Genomic DNA, 19678 nt, shown 5'->3' on the forward strand with positions numbered 1-19678 from the left:
GAATTAATACAACTGAGAAATAGAAAGGATTAAAGGAGGACTATTCTTGATTATATTACTTCATCTCCTCACTTAAGTTTTCTATAAGCACTTGTTAGGATGTGACTGATTATATCTCACTGACTGCAGTTTATCTGTGTAGAAACAGATGATCACCAACAGAAATTGGTGTAGAAATTGATCTGTGTAGAAATCTGTGTAGAAATTGATCACCAACATATGATCAATTTAGGGAAGTGGTTGAATTCACTCATTTTACCATATTTGGAGTTCATATCATATAATTCTGCTTGGGAAGTGTCTTCATTAGGTATCAGAACATACTTTAAAACGTATATCATGAGTGTCAAAAGATTAATTTTAGTATAAACAGCCAATCCAATTTGTGATAAAAATCACATTAACATTGCTATATTATAGTAAATTGGGTACACAAAAAAGTAGGACTATATATGAAAGAAACATTCACCCAGCTGAGTCACATAGTAGAGGCACTGTTTTAAACATTGGCCATTCAGCACACACCATTTTTCATTCTACCTGAAGGGTGTAGTCTAAGTGGAACATTTCTGCTTAGTTAGCTGACAAATGTACACATATTTTCTTGCTGTGGAAATGACTTTTTTTTCCTTTGGGCAACTTATATAAGTTTTTCTAGGTTCTCTTTAACATAGGCTGTTTGGAATGAGGAATTCCCTTTCTGTTTTTTAGGAACTTTTAGTCTTTGTAGGAAAATTCCTTATGTAGTAGCACTATGTTATAATGTATATTTCCCTGTTGGTAACCCTGAATGCTATTTCCTCTTAAGTAGGTGTCTCTTTCCAGCTTCATTTTCCCTGTGTTACTATTTTTTCTTTCTTAAGAGATTTCTTGAGAGTATCATATTAATCTCATTGGAAAACATTAGCCCTACAATTTATGTGGCTTTGGTGCCATGACGTCTTCTTATAGCCATTTCTTTCTTGCTATAGTTTTATGTTCCCAAAGGACTGCTGTCCTTGAAGTATCTAGGTGTTTAGTCATGGATTGAAATGAGCAGGAAACAGGAGATGTTGGTTTCTCTTCTAGATCTGTGGATAGCTAAATGTAAAATATTTCCTGGATTTTAGGTATTATTAGAGCACAAAGCCTGGATTAATATTTTACTTTGAATCATTATTATGAATGCACACATCTCAAAAAAGTAATATAATTTATATTAGAATGGAGTCTTTCTTAGAGGAGATAAGCATTGCTATCCCATCTTCGTTACTGAGAAGCAAGATCATAGTTTAAATATGGTTTCCTGTGGAGCCATAAGTAGAATATGAATCTCTCAACTTTGAATTCTGCTGATGCTAATTACATCATAGAATCCCCATTGCTTAGAAGTGGCTTAGTTTTTCTTAGTTAAAAATACTTCAAGTAAAAAAACGCAATGGATCATATTCATTGGTTGGATAGAGACATAATTTTAATTAGTCCCCAGAATTCATAACGGTATTATTAGAAAATATGTCACTCCTTAGTCTTATTCTATCATAGAGCATTTTCCCCTACCAATGTATCACTCTAAAAAATAAGTTATAAGTGATAAGGGAAGTGTTTTATGTATTATATTATACTATGTATTCTTTAAGAGGAAGGAGCAGGTAACACGAGGTGACGCTCAAAGAATGCCTATTGAATTAGTTTATGATATGCACTGGTTAAAAAAAAGTTTCCCTTCCTTTCCCTCCATTCCCCTCCCCTCCCCGCCCCTTTATTTTTGAGACAGAGTCTCGCTCTTTCACCCAGGATGGAGTGAAGTGGCGTGATCTGGGCTCACTGCAACCTCCGCCTCCCGGGTTCAAGCGATTCTCCTGTCTCAGCCTCCAGAGTAGCTGGCATTACAGGTGCCTGCCACCACGCCCAACTAATTTTTGTATTTTTAGTAGAGACGGGGTTTCATCATGTTGGCCAGGCTGGTCTCGAGCTCCTGACCTCAGGTGATCCACCTGCCTCGGCCTCCCAAAGTGCTAGGATTACAGGCATGAGCCACCGCGCATGGCCTACTTTTATTTTATGGGTGTAAAGCCACTCAATCTTTATATCATTAGCTGCATGTCTTAGATACATGTTATTAATCAGAATAACACATACCTTACGCAGGGTGAAAATACAGGGACCTGAAAGAATGGCATAATATTTTTCTGGGACATACAGGGAGGTCTTCTTCTATGCAATATAAATAACAAGTTAATAGAATTAATACTTTCAATATTTAAGTAAATCTGGGAATGGAGTGGTTTGATAAAATATGTGACCTTTTCTTTCCTTTTTAGGGGATGAGTTTCTTTTCTTTTTTTTTTTTTTTTTGAGATGGAGTTTCTGTTGCCCAGGCTGGAGTGCAGTGGCGTGATCTTGGCTCACTGCAAGCTCCGCCTCCCGGGTTCATGCCATTCTCCTGCCTCAGCCTCCCGAGTAGCTGGGACTACAGGCGCCCACCACCGGGCCCGGCTAATTTTTTGTATTTTTGGTAGAGACGGGGTTTCACGGTGGTCTCGATCTCCTGACCTCATAATTCACCCGCCTCGGCCTCCCAAAGTGCTGGGATTACAGGCGTGAGCCACCGTGCCCGGCCCAGGGGATGAGTTTTTAAATACTAGCTTATGACTTTCTGGACGAAGGCATCAAAAAAGCCAGATTGTCTCTTTTAGTCTGTCATTAGAGTAATAAATCTTTTATAGTTTCCTATTTTGATAGTAGGAAATATACATTGCACTCATTGTGTTCACTCACTGCTGTGTAATATTGACATCATTCTTTCTTGCCTTCTCAATTCTGTGTTTACAGCAAGCGACCGATGTTGAGGTGGGAACTGACCTTGTCCCTTCTGTCACGGTGAAGGTATTGTACCAGATTTTAGACTGTAATGTGCAAACAATATGATTTATTTCATCACATCTGTCACTGTTGAGAACTTGTAAGTAGCTTGCAGAAATGTAAAATAAACACTTGGCATTTGTAGATTTTTCCCCAGCCTTGAGTAGTGAATAGAAAACCTTTACTGTTACTTGCAAATATAAAACTGGTAATTGCATTTATAGCAATATGTATATAATATAAATAACTATTATGAAGTACTGTTACCATTATTTAAATGTGTAGCATGATCCAGGCTTTTTTCTTTGGAAATAAAGTTAACATTTTAAATCTGCTAAAGGAATTGTGTCATCACCATTCATAATAGAACAATCAAGTAGCATCATATGTAGTATACTGTGAATTGATATTGGAGAAGCACGGGGATGCTAATATCTTTCTTCTACCTATGATTATGTGGTGTTTGAAAAGAATTTCCAGCCATCTCTCTGCCATAACTTTAAGTGGATGTATTTACAGCAAGAAAATATTAAATGAAGATGCCACAAAGTTAGAATGGTAACAAATTGATAGTCTGGAAAATAGAATATTAAGGATGTGGTTTTGGTTAAGATTTTTAGTCCTGTCATTGTAGAATTTTAGAACTAGAACTTAAATGTAGAACCTTCTTAAAGCATTTAGATTAAAATATGGTAATCAGTCAGCACATTATTAAGCTGAAAATATTTATCATGCCCAGACCTTGGAAGCAAGGGAAGGTTGTGGATTTTGGCAATTCACTTAGTCAAAACTTGGATGGGGCTTTATATTTTCTTAGATTATGGGTTGCTGTCCTTGGAGGAGCTTGACAGGGCACCAAGCTTTACCAATTGTGTTCGCTTACACTGGAACCAGCGGATGGCCCAAATGTGGAGATCTTTGGTCGAACTTGAAGGGAGCTGAATCTTACAACAGTTTCCTAAGCTAAGTTTTTTGGATTCTTGCCACTGGAAACAAGGGTGGTCTTTCCCCAACCTCCTTTCCCCCAATCCAATCAATGGCTCTATCTCATTAATACTTCTGAATCTGGAAAGGCATTAGTGGCAAGAAATCAAACACTTAAGAAAAAGAAATAACTGTCGAGTTCCAGGAATGATTTGTACTTTTGTATAGGGACACCTCTTTTAAATCTATCTACTGATAACGTTCAGACACATACATGTAATAATTTAGGAGTGCACTGTTAATTGCAATAAGAGATCTTGTGCCTTAACTAGATAACATTGCTCATGCTAATTGTACCCCCAGCCAACCAGGAATTAGCACCGTAAGTAAACATACCTTTCCCTCCCATGCAGTTCTTAAGCTTTCATGTGTAGTAGCCACCTTAAAATGACGGCATGACACTACTGGAAAATTCTCCTTCCGTTCGTGGAACTTACTATATTTGAGAATACCTAAGTCACAACTGTCTTTCTCATTGCCATTATAAAAGCATGAGAAAGAATGCAACAGGCAAGAGTTGCAGAAAATTGGCGGGACTCACACAGCAGACACAATGACTTCCTGATCCTGTCTGACAGTTTCTATACAAATTTCTACTATAAATCTCTCCTTATGACCTTTTATAACAACAGCAGCCAAGATATATAACCATGCAAGTTTCCATCATAATAAATCCTGTTAATTGAGAAAATTTTTCCATCCGTTCCAAGTGAATGAAGATGTGGCTACCTTGAGTATGTGTGCATGATGCGTGACCATCTATTCCAGGCAACTAGGCGAGTGGTTGTTCATACCTGGCCTTTGGTGTCATATTTATATATTTAGGATAAAAATTTGGTATTATATTTCCTAAGGGTTATATTTCATAAGAGGCAGAAAATAGCATGGAAAATTCTTGTATCAATGTTTTATATTTTCTCCTTAATATTCTATAATTATTTTCCTGTTAAAATATAAGACTTGTGATCTAGCCAAGTCTTTAACTCTTTTTTGGCTCAAACACAACTATTCTTTGTTACTTTGTTATTTTCATTACCTATCTCCTTGATTTGTATTTTGAAAGGGCCTAGCCCATTGTTGGGGTTCAATAAATATGTGCATGAGAGCTATCATGATTGTGCAACTAAACCAAATGCAAACCCTTCTTGTTACAATGTAAAATTCTGTGATTATTGTCTAAGTAGACATTGTTGTACCAGGAAAAGCCAGACTGCTCTTTTTCAAATGGCTTATTACTACTTAAAGGAATTTTCATTTTTACTTAAAACTGAGCTCTCATAAGACTTTCCTGGTCACTATTTTCAATTCTCTACTTGGATTGATGGCTTTGCACAGGTTATTTACCTTCTCTGAACCTCTATTTTTTAAACTGTAAAATAGGGATACTTTTTCATCTGCAAAGTTATTTTGAGTCTTAACCACAGTTGGTTAAAGGCATGGGCTCAGGATTCTGGCAGATAGCAGTTAAATTGTGGTTCTTCCACTTGCAATCAAAGTGGCCTGGGGCAAATTACTTAGCATCTCTGAGCCACAGTCTTTTGTAAAATGGTTTATGATGGTACCTGTCAAACATTTTTGTAAAGAGTAAATTAAATAATGGCACATAAATAATTTGTTAGCATGGTTCCATGAATATAGAAAATTGCTAATGTTTTTTATCATTAATATTATTCATTTTATTTAAAAATATATGTACAGACTAGTATTATATTATTGTAATAGCAGAATATTTAAATTGTGTCTTGTTTGTTTAATGGACCAGCTAGTTGAAAGAAAGTTGTTTGTAGCACTTGCATGGTGTCTTCCTGCCATAATAACCATCAGGGTTTTACTAAAAAGGTATTATGTTTACAATGGCCAGACATCATTGAGGAAGTTTAGTTTGTGGCATGATGATTCCCTATGTATTCCCAGGATTTACAGAGTAAAAATTGAGGATTCATTGTTCATGGTGTTTATCATATTTAATTGCATCAATAGTTGTCTTAAAAATTTTCCTTTGCAAGTCAAAATTTTTATGTTTTTAACTTATTTTTAAGTTGTGCAGAATACTCACATCACTTAAAATTAATACATTTACTGAATCTAATTATGTGTTCATAATGTTTGTGGGCCACTTGTATATTCTTGCATATATAAAAATATTATACATATTTAATCAAGGAAGAGATAATACATGCTTTTTATTGAAAAGAAACTTCAAAACTACTTTTCTTAACAATAAGAATGGTCCTTGAATTATGTTAATGTATGTATCTGTCTCATATAACAAAGTCTAACAACTAGACTGAACTGCCATGTAGAAAAGGTACCATATAGAATGGTGGTTTATTTTATTTAATTTTTTTTCTCATGACATACGAGTCACCATGATAGAACATTTTAAAATAGCTTTACTTAGATATAATTTAGATACTATATTATTCACTTAGTTAAGGTTACAATCCGATGATTTTTAGTATAGTGTATTTACAGAATTTTGCAACTATCACAATTTAATTTTAGAACATTTTATCCCACATAAAAGAAATGCCATACCCATTAGCTGCCATTCCCCATCTCTCTCATCCCTAAGCAACTCCTAATCTACTTTATTTCTCTATAGATTGCCTATTCTATACATTTCATATAAATGGATCATACAATATATGGTTCTTTGTGACTAGATTTTTTCACTTAGCATCATGTTTTCAAGGTTCACCCATGTTGTGGCATGTAAATGAAATAATGCACATAAATTTGTTAGCATGGTTTCATGGATATAGAAAACTGCTAATGGTTTTTATCATTAATATTATTCATAATGTATTTCATTTCTTTTATTGCTGAACAATATTTCATTGTATGAATATATCACATTTTCTTTATTCATTCATCATGATGGGAATTTGGATTATTTCTGCTTTTTGGCTATTAGCATATTGTTGCTATGAACATTTGTGTATAAGATTTTGGGTGGACATATGTTTTCATTTCTCTTGGTATAGAATTGTGAAGTTTTATGTTAAATTTATGTTTAACCTTTGAAGAAACTGCCAAACTTTTCTTAGAGTAGCTGTACCAATTTACATTTTCACTGGCAATATATGAGGGTTCTAGTTTCTCCACATCATTGCTAACACATGTTATTGTCTGTCCTTTTGATTATAGCCATTTTATTGGGTACATAGTAGTATCTCATTGTGGTTTTTAGTTTGTATCTCCTTCATAACTAAGGCTATTGAGCATCTTTGCATGTACATATTGCCAATCTTTATTCTTTTGAGTAAAGTCTCTTTAACTTTTGTGCACAGTTTCTACTTGATAGAATATTTTAATCTATTACTTACTGTATTATGTTTTGTGACTACTCATTTTTTCCTCAGGTAATATTTTCTAATTATTTGCTAGTTATGTTTAAGTAGTTATGATAGTCTATCAGTTTGAATAAAATGTAATTTTCTATTGATAACAATTTCTGTTTCCTTAGGTCACACTGCAGAACAGAGTGATATTGCAAAAAGCCAAATTATCAGTCTACGTGCAACCACCATTAGAATTGACTTGTGATCAGTTCACCTTTGAATTTATGAGTAAGTTTTTTGTTTTGGCTGAAAGTCTACCATGGTGTGAATTTTTAAAAAATACTAGTTTGTTCATTTAATGGCTATTATTTCATGTCTGAATGGTGAGATTGGGATCATCCCAAAATCAATGATTGTGTTGTTTTGCTTATATTTTCCCTCTTAGCATCAGCATGAACGTTCAATCAATGATTGTTGGGTCAAATTAATCTTTTACGTTTACAGATTTCTAGGTGCTTTTCTGAACTTGTTGGACCTATAATTGTTTTTGATTTATTTATTTATTTTTGAGACAGGGTCTCATTCTCATTGGCCCAGGCTGGAGTGCAGTGGCACCATCATGGCTCACTGCAGCTTCGACTTCCTGGGCTCAAGTGATCCTCCCACCTCAGCCTCCTGAGTAGCTGGGACTACAGGAAAACACCACCTGACTAATTTTTTGTATTTTTAGTAGAGACGGGGTTTTGCCATGTTATCCAGGCTGGTCTTGAACTCCTGGGCTCAAGCAATTTGCCTATCTCGGCCTCCCAGAGTACTAAGATTACAAGCGTGAGCCACCGATCCTGGCCTGTTTTTAAATACTAAAATTTAGAAGGCTTTCTTTATTGGTGTTTCTTTAATGATCTATTTATTGAATCGGTAATGTTTGAAGAATTAATATGGACTTTGGAGTTTGGCCTGAGTTTGAATCCAGCTCTAACACTCACTTGATGTGTAACCTTAGGCAAAAACTACATTAGTAATCACTTGGAGCCTCATTTATTTTAATCTGCAAAAAGGGGGTAATGATATTTGTTTTACAAGGTTGTTTTGAGGATTTAATTAAAAAGTAAATCTATAAAAGATATTCATAATAATGCTTAAAATAGTAGACATGTCATTAATGGCAACTCTTAGTAAGGTTTCTTTGTATAGAATCTCTTACTCCCAACCATTTATATCCAAATTGTCATTAGTCCTGTTAAGATAGTCTGAACTACCTTTCAAGTCTTTTTTCTTTTTTTAGTTTACTATAGCTTTTCTGCTAAGGCTTCTATCTCTTATTCACAAAGTCAAGAACATATCTTTCTTTTTTTGCATCCACATAACCAACCCATAGCTGAGTGCCTGCCGTTAGTAGGAATTCAACAAATCTTTGTAGAATGAATGAATAAACGATTGAGTGAAGTAACCTCATAGGTGATACCCAGCCATTGAACTTTTGCTTGCATTTCTGATTTTGTATAACACTTCCAATTTGTCTTTCTAAAATACATTCTAAATAATTTTTTTTTCCATTTATTGTGGCTCTCTAATACAGGTTGGGGGCCAAATATGTTAACATAGATGAGCACGCACAATCTGTTAAGTGGCTACTGTGTTAACACTCCCTCATCCATTTTCTCCTTCAGTCTGTGTTCTACCCATGATAAATTGCTATTTTCCTCCCAAATTCTCTTGCCCTTTTGTGTACCGTTTTCTCTGTTCATGCTGTCTGTTCCTCGAAGTAAAGAGCAGCAGTGGTGAAGAATGCCAGTTTCTTTGTACCTTGTTCTGGAGTTAATTCCTGGTAGCTGTGTTACCTTAGGCAAGCTTCTTTTTTTGTTTTTGTTTCTGTTTTTGAGACAGAGTCTCACTGTGTTGCCTGGACTGGAGTGCAGTGGAGCAATCTCGGTTCACTGCAAACTCCACCTTCCAGGTGTCACCACGCCCAGCTAATTTTTTTGTATTTTTAGTAGAGATGTGGTTTTCTCATGTTGGCTAGGCTGGTCTTGAACTTCTGGCCTCACGTGATCCGCCCACCTAGGCCTCCCAAAGTGTTGGGATTACAGGCATGAGCCACTGTGCCCGGTCTTAGGCAAGCTTCTTAATCTCTCTGTATTTCAGTTTTCTCATGCATAATAAATGAGGACAATAATAGTATCAACCTCACAGGTTTGTTGTGAAGATTTAAAGAGTTACTTCATGTAAAATGCTTATGACAGTACCTGGCATGTGGTGAGTGCTTATTAAATTTTAACTCTTGTTAATAACAATTGCCCCAAATTATGTAATTTATATTATTTTTACATTGCTTATAGCACCAGATTTGACTAGAACAGTAAGCTTTTCTGTTTATCTGAAAAGAAGTTATACACCATCAGAATTGGAAGGAAATGCTGTTGTTTCTTATTCCAGACCAACAGGTAAACATACAGGCTTAATCATTACTTTAAGTTGTTGGAGTTATGAGTAAAATGCTTATGCATTTAAGATGAGAAAACATACTGTGAAATATCAGTAAATGAGAAAATGTTATTTTCTACTGTTAAGTAAAATCATGTTTTCATTACTTTTATGTGTTATGAGTAGTTCGTGATAAGGCTATTTAGCTGATTTCCATATGTAATGTTTGGTTCCCTCTTTTCAGTTAATAGCAAATCTGATACATTTTTATTCCTAATAGAAGAATGTTATCTAGTCAGACTTCATTTATTTGAACCAAAGGCTAGTATTGATGCAGGATTTTTGCTCCTTAGTTCAGCTATATCTGCGTTCTTATTTCATGACCAGGAAGAATTAGGCATGCGGACACAGTGAAGAGTGAGGAGGGTGGAATTTTTAAAGCGGGTTTCCACCTCACAAATTGAATACCAGGGCTCCCACACATGAGCTGATGAGGCCAGGCTCCTCCCCTGCGTAAGGCACAAATTCCTTGTGGCCCCACCCCATTTCCCCAGTGCGCTCGCTCGTGGGCATGTCCAGGCAAGCCATAGGTAGTATTTTAAAAGGCAGCATTCGATTGGCTAAAAGACATTATTCAGAAAGAATCAATTGGGAAAGGGCAGGCACACAGGGGCAGAAGTTCTTCTGGGTTTTGGGTTTCATCCAGGACCAGCAGTACGGTCTTTCAGCCCTCAGGCTGTTTTAAGCCTGAAGGTAAGATTTCACCTGGGACCTTTCCGTATTTGCTTAGGCGTTTGTCTGCCTCCTACCGCTATCAGTATGAATTAGTAGAAAATAATATTATGGATTACTCCAACATTAGGGCAGTAATCAGAGTTTTAGACACTGTTTTAGTGACTAAATAAAACTCTTTAGCATCTTATGTGTTAAAATACTTAAGAACAGATCTTTTAAAACTTAGTCTGCATTTTTCAACATTTTTGGCTATTATGCTTTTCTGCAGTTTAAAAGACAGAATTTAGAAGATTACTAATTATTGGTATTGGTTGAAAGTGAATTAGAAATTAACATTGAGAGAGTCTGCAGAATGCCAAGAGAAGCAAAAATGGACGTTATCAATAGTATTCTTTACTTACATTATTATAAAAAAGAGGAACTGGATTGAGTTTAAAGGGGAAAGTTAAAAGAAAATAAAATAAATTCAAAAAGTAACTGGAAATATTAATATTATGTATTTTCCCCTTTATTGAGTCTTTTTTGCTGTTTGGCTAGATCATATATCTTGTTTTTTTTCCACATTTACAGTGGAATAACACATTCTCATAGACTTCTGAGAATGGAAATATAAATAAATGTATTGTTGGGTTTCATTTATTTGTGTTATACTTTCAATTGTGAATTGACTTGTGTTTGGAGAGTCATTTAAGTCATCTGTGAGAATCTTGAAATTTTAATTTGTATTTTAAGCAGATATGTGTCAAATTTGTGTTGTAACTTTACCACAGATAATTTGTTGCATTCTTTTCCCCCTACCCATTTTTGCATTGCCTGTGATGGACAGATCGAAATCCTGATGGTAAGTGTAAAGATAATTTAGAAAAAAATGAATTTCAGAACTGAAATTTGTTTGATGAATTGAATTGGTATTATACTATGAATGAACTCTTTTTATGGACTGCTCTTTTAACTAGAAAAAGTTCTTTAGGATGATACAGTGCCTTGATTCTGCTATGGAGAGCATAGTAGATGTTTCCACAGAGACTTGTCATTATTAGTTGTTTCGGAGTCATGAGAAAGAATGAAATTAGGAGTAAAAATAGAACGTCTTTTTTGAAAAATATTAAAGGTGTTATTGACAACTTATTTCTGCAAGTCATTGGTTATTTAGCTGCATGCTCTGTTATTTTACCTAAAAGAAAGAAAGAGTTTAAAAAAAGAGTGTTTGTCACTGAATTCTAAGTTGTGTTTTTCTACATGCTCCAAGAGATTCACCTCTCTGTGATAAGAATGGTGTGTGTGTTTGCTCTGTGGGCCTATTCCTTGTCTTGTTTAGAATTTGTAGGGGAATGTTATCAAACATCTGACTCCCTCTAACTTGCTTGGGTCAGTGTTGTTACTCACTTTGTTTTCCCCAAATCTTTTGCTTGACTCTGCTATGATTCTGATCACAATATGAACTTAATTAAGTTTGTTCCTTAGGTTCTCCTTGTAGGTTTTGAGCTTTTTGAGGGCAGGGGTCAAGCACTCATCTTTGAATTGCATACTAACAGAGTACATAGCAGGCACTACAAGTATCTCTGATTATTTTTCCCTCTTAGATATAGACTTAATGTGGTAGTTTATCTTTATAAGTTATTTTAAGATACATTTTAGATAGCAATATTAATTAGTAATAAATAAATATAATGAAATGACTTAAAGATTGTGGCAATATTTACTCATGCCGTTTGGGTGATGCCAACAATCTGAGTTGCATAGCACATGCCATCTTGATATCTGGAAGGTATATATATATTTATATGAGAAGTGTTTTAATAGAAGTAAATGATTAGCTTAATAACACAAAGTATACTTGTCAAATTAGAATTTGGGTCATTAAAAAATAACCTGATATTAATAATGAATATTTACATTTTAATTAGCTAGATTGCCTGTAATTTTTAAGATTTTGGACCGAATTTTGTAAAATATCACATTATTATTTAAATGATTAGTTTTAAGTTTAAAAAAATCAGTTAAGGTTATTGTTCAAAGAAATTTATTCCTTCTTACTGTAAATTCAGCCCAAACTATGAGGAAAAAACCCACAATTTGTAGAAATTGTAGTGTTTCAATACAAAGTGAAAGCTGGTTTTAATAATCTCTTTGATATATTTTAAAATTATAATTAAGCTTTAGGGAGTGGAGTTGAAATATTCAGTGGCACCTAGTAGGCAAGAAAATAATATGTTGCCACTTAGATCTTACTTACACACAAGGCTTCATATTTCAAAGACTGATCCATTTTATTGTCTTGATCTGTTCGGGCTGCAATGCAGATAAGCAGTTCTGCTTTTATATGTGGAAAAAGAGAGGCAAACGAGGTTTTATGTTGTCCCATAAGGGTTAGTCTCCATTATTTCTGCATTAAAGTTACAGGACGTGGGCAGTGTAAAACATGACTGCAGATGAAGCACAGTACGTAGCCAGACATAACAGGAAGGGATCAAGGAAGTTCTGGCTACCAGACATTGCTACTGCTTTGGGGTTCCTTGTTTTCAATATGAAATTACTCTAGCAGTCCCCTGGAAAGAGTTCTAAAGGCATTATATAGATGTATAATATATAGGTATGGTTATTTTATTTATATATACATATTTTTTTCTATGTTCTTTTTTCCTTTATTTCTTTAAAGCACATTTTGGCTTCCAATTTGACAGTGATACTGGGCTTTTGGGGTGTGCCAGATGTAATTAGAAGTCTCTTCCTGGAAGTAAAATGTTCTGTTAGAGGTAGTTTTGATGAGAATATTCTCTCTGAGTGTTAAATAATTTTGTGATTAATTGCGCCATAGTAGTTACGACTATCCATTTCCTCTAGTAGGTTAGGAAGGGAAATGTTTGAAGGAGAGGTGATTATATCTGGTAAAAAGAACTACAGAACAGTCATTCTGATAAATGACTAGGCCAATATTGGAGTAAAATAAATGACAAAAGTTTCTTTTCTCTCAGCGTAACACTTAGAGAATTCAGTAAGCCAGATATGGAGACTACTTTGCCAACTATAGAGAGAAAATATTGCTGATGGTAGGCAAAGTTAGGACCAATTAGTCTCTTTCAACTAAGTTGAAAGCTGTTCTGCTAGCAACTGTGAAAAGTCTTTAAATACATGTAATTCTTTTCCTTCTCTATTACAAACACATACACCCACACATGCCTCTATGAGTCTTTGGCTTCAGGTTCTTAGACATAATTACAGCCTGAAGAGTAATTGGTAGCCAAATTTACACTTCAGGTTTCCTAAGAAGGTGTAAATCCCAGTAGAAATGTGCCTCTGATGAACCCCATGTCTAAAAACTAGAGATTGTATTGTAAAATCCTTGGATTTTAATTTGATAGTGTTATAAAATAGTGACATTCGAATTTTTCTTTTAAGGGATGGTTTCTGTAGACTGGTTTTTTTTAAGGATTTCATAACTTTTTCTCCCTAATGGTAAAACTTTTCAAGCTGCCATCATTTAAAAAATAGCCGTAATCATTTTATTAAGTATGAGTGTCATCATTTTTCAAAGTAATATTTTCCAAATGTCCTATGAAACAGGCTTATAATTCCTGCAGAGAAAAGATATTCTGGAGGGGTTCTACAAATCTTAGCAACTGCAAACCATTGCCCTAGTGTGTGATATTGTCATTAACTGACCTAACTGAACTGTAAATTGAGTTATAATGTATTTTCCTTCTTGGGTTTATTAGTGCTTGCAATCCATTTGTTTCAATTTCTGAAAACATATACACTACCAGTTTCTTTAGCTCTGGGTTCGTGGAGATGTAGGGTAATAATCTTCAAATATATAGGCTCAGTCACTTATAGGCAGTGTTGTTGATTATATTTAATTTTTTTTAACTGTGAATTCAGTCAGTACCTGGTCCAAGTAAAGTAGTGGCTACAGTTTTAGCAGTATAGTTTTAGAGGAACATTCACAGCCAAATTCTGGTTTGAGTAATTAGCTCAGAATTTGGTTGAAAGTGTATAGAAGATAGTTTCTTTTTGTGCCTGTACAGAATGGTCAGAAAAGGAAGCATTTGTTTTTGTTGTACTAGTCATTAAAAATGAAGAAGATGGAAACAAGTTTAAGTTTCCTTGTTCTTTCCAGATTGTATCTATTAATTGATACAATCTGAAATTTTCTCTACAGTTTACTTATTGTAGAGGAAACTTACTCAGTGGGTGTATTTCCATAATTTGAGGATATATAGAGTATATGGAAATTTCCTTGAAGTTGGAGAAAGTAGTGCTTTGTAATTGTTTTGTGGTGATATTGACAGTCGTGCTTTGTGCAGTATCTTAGATCATGTTACCATAATATTTTGAGTCAAAACATCTCATCATTGTAAAGTACAAATACACATGCCTCTAAAAACCTCACAGAATGTCATGAAATAATACCCTGGGACTTTTCTTAAGAGACACCAGTTGTAATTCGCATCTAGGATTCCAGGAGAAGTGAATTTAACATCTGTTGGTTATGAGCAAAAAAATGAGCTACGTAAAACTTGATGGATAATAGATTATATTGAAGAGAATGACAAATATGCTCCACATGCTCTGAAAAAGTATTTAATTGACCTCATATATCAATATGCTTGCCATTGTTGGTGATTTCTCACTATCCTAGTGAATAAGTAGTACTGAAAAGTGTACTCCCAGCTTGGATGTGGAGTAAGACATACAATTCCAATTGACTTTAGCAAAATATATTGCTAATTCCAGGGATCCTGCTTTGGGATCCTGTCTCCAAACTAACTGCTTCTGCTTTTGCTATTTTTAAGCAGCTCCCTGACTCCTCTATAAAGAAATAAAGGAATTAATGTGTGGATTCATCAAGTAGAGTTAGAACATTTTGAGTGTTCAGTTTTTCTACAGCACTATGGCACGACATAGGCTTCTATATATTATCTTTCATCTTAACCAGTCAAAAACAGAGTTCTAGAAAAAAGGAGAGAAAACTAGGATTTTAGTATTGCTTTTCTAGATTTATAAGTAGAGAGCCTAATTTGCTTTGGTTTCAATTTCATTTTCTGTAAAAATATTGAAAATGATTTTGAAAAGCTTTATACAAATTCTAATATGAAACTCTTCATTGTCATATATTCAGTTACCTATTTCAGTATGCATGTATGAGTATTAAAATCATTTAACAATTGAATGACTGTCTAAATGTCTGAAATGTCACTTAAAGTGATATGTAAAGTTAAATGGCTTGAGAAAAGTATAATTCATATAAAGGTAATATTCTACATATTAATGTGTAAAATGGACATGGACTTCAATAGAACTTCAGGAGAGCAAATCTTGCTTTCATGTTCATAATTTGAATCTTCATCAAGTAAAAAAAACTAAAGATTTAAAATGTTTTTGAGTAGATAAATTTTTAGATATGGTAATATACAGTCTTAAAGATATGATAGAAACTTCATATTCTTTGCTCATGTTTGCTGATAGTCTTGGATTAGGGCTAGAGCTCTGAAGGTCTTAAAGACTTAGTTCAGTAATTGAATGTAAGTGACTATAATGTTTTATATAGTATCCAAATGTGATGATTTTAAAAATATGATACTACTATTAAAGACAGATCTCATGTCTATGCTTCTTTTAAAATTTTATTTTTGCCTTGTACCTTTTAAAAATAGTAATGAAATATGAATCATGATAATAATTTACAGTTATTTCAGCTTTGTTAAGCAAAATAGGCAGGCAACAAACAAACCAAGATATGTTGCTGCTCAAAGTATTAGTAGTAAAATTTTTTTTTGCCAAATTATTTGTCAAGTCTATGAATCTACATATCTCTCTTTTATTTTAGGCATTCCGCGAGTTATCCAATGTAAATTTAGACTTCCCCTAAAGTTAATTTGCCTACCAGGTCAGCCTTCAAAAACTGCAAGCCACAAAATTACTATTGATACCAACAAATCTCCAGTCAGTCTTCTTAGTCTCTTCCCAGGTAAGACTTTTGAAATAACATGCCTGCAGCATCAAAAATGCTAAGAATTTAGAATGGAATCCTTCATCAGCAGATGATGATGGGGTAATTATCAGATAATTATTAAGTAAGAGTATAAAAATGCCTCAAGGATTTTTCCCTCCTTTGCCTGTTCAAAGGTGAATAGCTTATATCAACAAGGTAATAAGGTATTCCTTTTAAGTTTGATTAAAATTATCATAATAATTATTTTGCTACGGTATTCAGAAATAAAAACATCAAGTGTTTCTCTTTAGACTGTGAATTTTTTTGGCTTGGAATGTAAATATTTATTATTCATCTTTATGGTAGGTTTTTGGATATATCTGTCTTCTAAGTGTATAAATATTTATTATTTATCGTCATTCTAGGCTTTTGTATATGTACCTTTTAAAGTATATTCTTATGTCTCTGAAAAGTAATCTCGTAAGTAGATGCTCTTTGTACTGTTTTATTCTGCTGTCTACAGCAGCTAGAGGGTGTGCATCCTGTGCTTCTGGTTGTTTAGAAGGGTTTCATATTTAATGCTTCAATATCACAGTGAACATTTGGGGTAATTTGTGATGGTATGACTTGGAGAGAAGTGTCAGTTTTTCTTTCTGAGTGGCTTAGAAACTAAAGAAGCTTTTATTGGATAAAGCATCCTTAGTAACCAAGGTTTTTAGTGTGTCATGTCATTAATTTTCTTGATGGTGGGGTAGAATTGAAGAATAAAATCTTGGAATTAAATCAACCCTTTTAAATCCTTCATTAAAAATCAGCACTGTTGGCTATGAGATGCATCTTCACCTTTGCATTAGTGGATAAGATTTAGGATACAAACAATACTTCTCACAAGGTTTAGAAATTTATGGTAAGTCAACTTTTGTGTTATTAACTACTTAAAGTGCTTAAAATTTATTTTTTATTAATTTTCAGTATTTCAAAAATTTTATTTATATATAACTCTGAAAAATCTCCAAGATTAAATGTTTTACTACAATTATTCTATTCTTAAGTGTGAATTGAGTTTGGAGATATATATGTATATATTGTTAGCAAAATATTTTTTACCTTTTGGGTTCTTTCTCCCATCTCTTCTTTTACCTCCTTATTTTTTAGTCAGTTTTCTTGTAACAAACTTGGATTATGAAAAAAACAGACTCACTACCTTTTGTAACATCTTGCATAAACTTATTAGTTTCTTCGGTCTCCTATACTACCTTAGGAACATAGTTGGAAATTATATGTTGAACACCAAATTTATTGGTGGCTTTGAAAAACGTTTGAACACCTGACTTCTGAGGAAGGGTTGATCTTTACTGTAGATAAATGGAACCCAATTAGAATTGAATAAAAACACATGCCTTTGAGCAGAAAGGTAATGTCCATAAGATATGAATTGTATAGTGTGTACTAAAGAAAGCTTAGATGACTTATCCATTTTCCTCCTGATTTTGGGCTCAATTGTTTTACTGTCATTATGCTCATCAGCATATATTTGCTTCTTACTCACTTTAGGAATGGGACACAATGACAAATTTTTAAAAATTTCTTCTGGGATCCAATATATATGATATAGAGTGGTTTTTAAAAAATTCGTGGATTTGTATTAATGTTAAACATGCTGGATGGAATCATGTGCTTGTTTAAAATAAGTATCACTTCACTCTTATAAAAGTAAGACTTAGATAAAGTTGCCATTGCAAATCTTCTGTCTGTTTTTTTAACTGAAAGAAGCAAAATTAATGAGCTTTATAGAGAAGAAATAAAACAACTTTTACTCTACATGTCTTCCCATTTGTTTATTCCAGTTCTCTTTCTGTGAACAAATATAGGTATATTTAAAATAGCTTTAATTTTTCTTATTACAAAAGAAATGTGAAATTTAGAAAATGTGGATAACCGAAAGGAAAAAAGTGAATGTTACTAGTAATTCTACTATCCAGCAATACCTTTTTCTGTTTCATTACATTTTTCTAATCTTTAAATAAATATTCTTTCTAAGCATTTATCCCCAAAAAGAATTTCACTTGTCATACTGTTTTGAGACATCTTTTTACACCATTAGATATTTTTGATATATGATTTTAATGATTACATAGTATTCTCTCATAAATCCATACTATAAAATCATTTGACCAGCATTATACTTTTAGATATTTACGTTGCTTTTAGTTTATTAATATTGTAAATATACCTGTGATGAACATTGTTGTAACAATACTTCTTCAAATTTATTATAGTTTATTTGATGAATATTTAAAAGTGGAATTGCTGGGTGAGACAGAGAATCAGAATGTTTTTAAAACTTCTGAAATATAGTGTGAAATTGACTTCCTTAAGGAATACCAGTTAACCCTAACAACAATGTTTGAATAAAGGCGTGCAGTACCCCAAACCTTGCCAATAGAGAATATTATAAGAAAAACCTTTTAATATGCTTAATAATTATATAGAAAACATTTATTTACATATAGAAATAGCTATCTGGGGTGCTTCTGGCGCCCCAGAAAAGTGAATTAAGCAATAAATACCTTTTTTTTTTTTTGAGACAGGGTCTCATTCTGTCACTGAGGTTGGAGTGCGGTGGCACAATCATGGCTTACTGCAGCCTCTACTTCCTGGGCTCAAGCAATCCTCCCACCTTAGCCTCCAGAGTAGCTGAGACTACAGGCATGTACCACCATGCCTAGCTAATTAAAAAAAAATTTTGTAGAGATAGGGTCCCACTGTGTTGCCCAGGCTGGTTTTGAACTCCTAGGCTCAAGTGGTCTTCCCATCTTGGGCTCCTAAAATGTTGGAATTACAGGTGTGAGCTACTGTGCCTGGCCAAGACATTTCTTTATCTCATATAAAGAGGAATCCAGAAGTGGGCAGTGGAAGCTGTGGCAGTAGTTTATGACTGTTATGAAATACCTAGCATTTTTTCTTTTTTTGTAATCTGCCATCTTTAGTGTGTTGACTTGTTCCACGACAATAAGATATTTGCTTCAGCTTCAGGCATCATATCTTACTACAAGGTAGGAGGTAGGGGGAAGAAATAGCTATATAGTAATGATGATAACTTTTATCAGAAGAGGATTTTTTCACAAGATTCCCTAGGAAATTTCTGCTTAGGTTTCAATAGCCATAATTTTTGTCACATGGCTTCCTTTAGCAGTACAAAAGGCTGAGAACTAAATGGGCTAGAGAAAAGGGGGTTGGGAACGTGTTAAATTACCTGACCATCAATGTATGTCACAATACCAGTAGTTTTATACAAAAATTTTACTTAAATGTAATAACAGATAAAATGTCATTTGATAATAGTCTTTTATGTTGCTCAAGTATGTTTCTACATTTGCTTGTCAATACATTTATATTTTAATGGTTACATAATATTCCATTGTTTGGAGGTGTCATGTACATACAGGTTTTTTGTACTTCTCTATTTCTCTTA

The 19678-nt window shown here is 33.8% G+C and overlaps 1 protein-coding gene across 18 annotated transcripts in view; it reads left to right on the forward strand.

The window, feature by feature from the left end:
- The window catches only part of BBS9 (Bardet-Biedl syndrome 9), a 580067-nt gene that overhangs the window by 210738 nt on the left and 349651 nt on the right, over nucleotides 1-19678 (forward strand). For 14 of the 18 annotated variants that reach the window (XR_010134445.1, XM_063708101.1, XM_055347536.2 and 11 more), the window contains exons 12-16: nucleotides 2815-2868; nucleotides 7298-7400; nucleotides 9452-9556; nucleotides 11098-11112; nucleotides 16099-16239. Coding sequence is in view for 17 of the 18 variants with exons in the window: in XM_063708101.1 (XP_063564171.1) it covers nucleotides 2815-2868; nucleotides 7298-7400; nucleotides 9452-9556; nucleotides 11098-11112; nucleotides 16099-16239 (418 nt within the window). In the remaining variant the exon portion in view is untranslated. The remainder of the gene's footprint in view (nucleotides 1-2814; nucleotides 2869-7297; nucleotides 7401-9451; nucleotides 9557-11097; nucleotides 11113-16098; nucleotides 16240-19678) is intronic. The other 4 variants (XM_055347539.2, XM_063708102.1, XM_063708104.1 and 1 more) reach the window with 1 other exon arrangement.

This window comes from Gorilla gorilla, chromosome 6, assembly GCF_029281585.2.
Source record: "Gorilla gorilla gorilla isolate KB3781 chromosome 6, NHGRI_mGorGor1-v2.1_pri, whole genome shotgun sequence".
Taxonomy (NCBI): domain Eukaryota; kingdom Metazoa; phylum Chordata; class Mammalia; order Primates; family Hominidae; genus Gorilla; species Gorilla gorilla.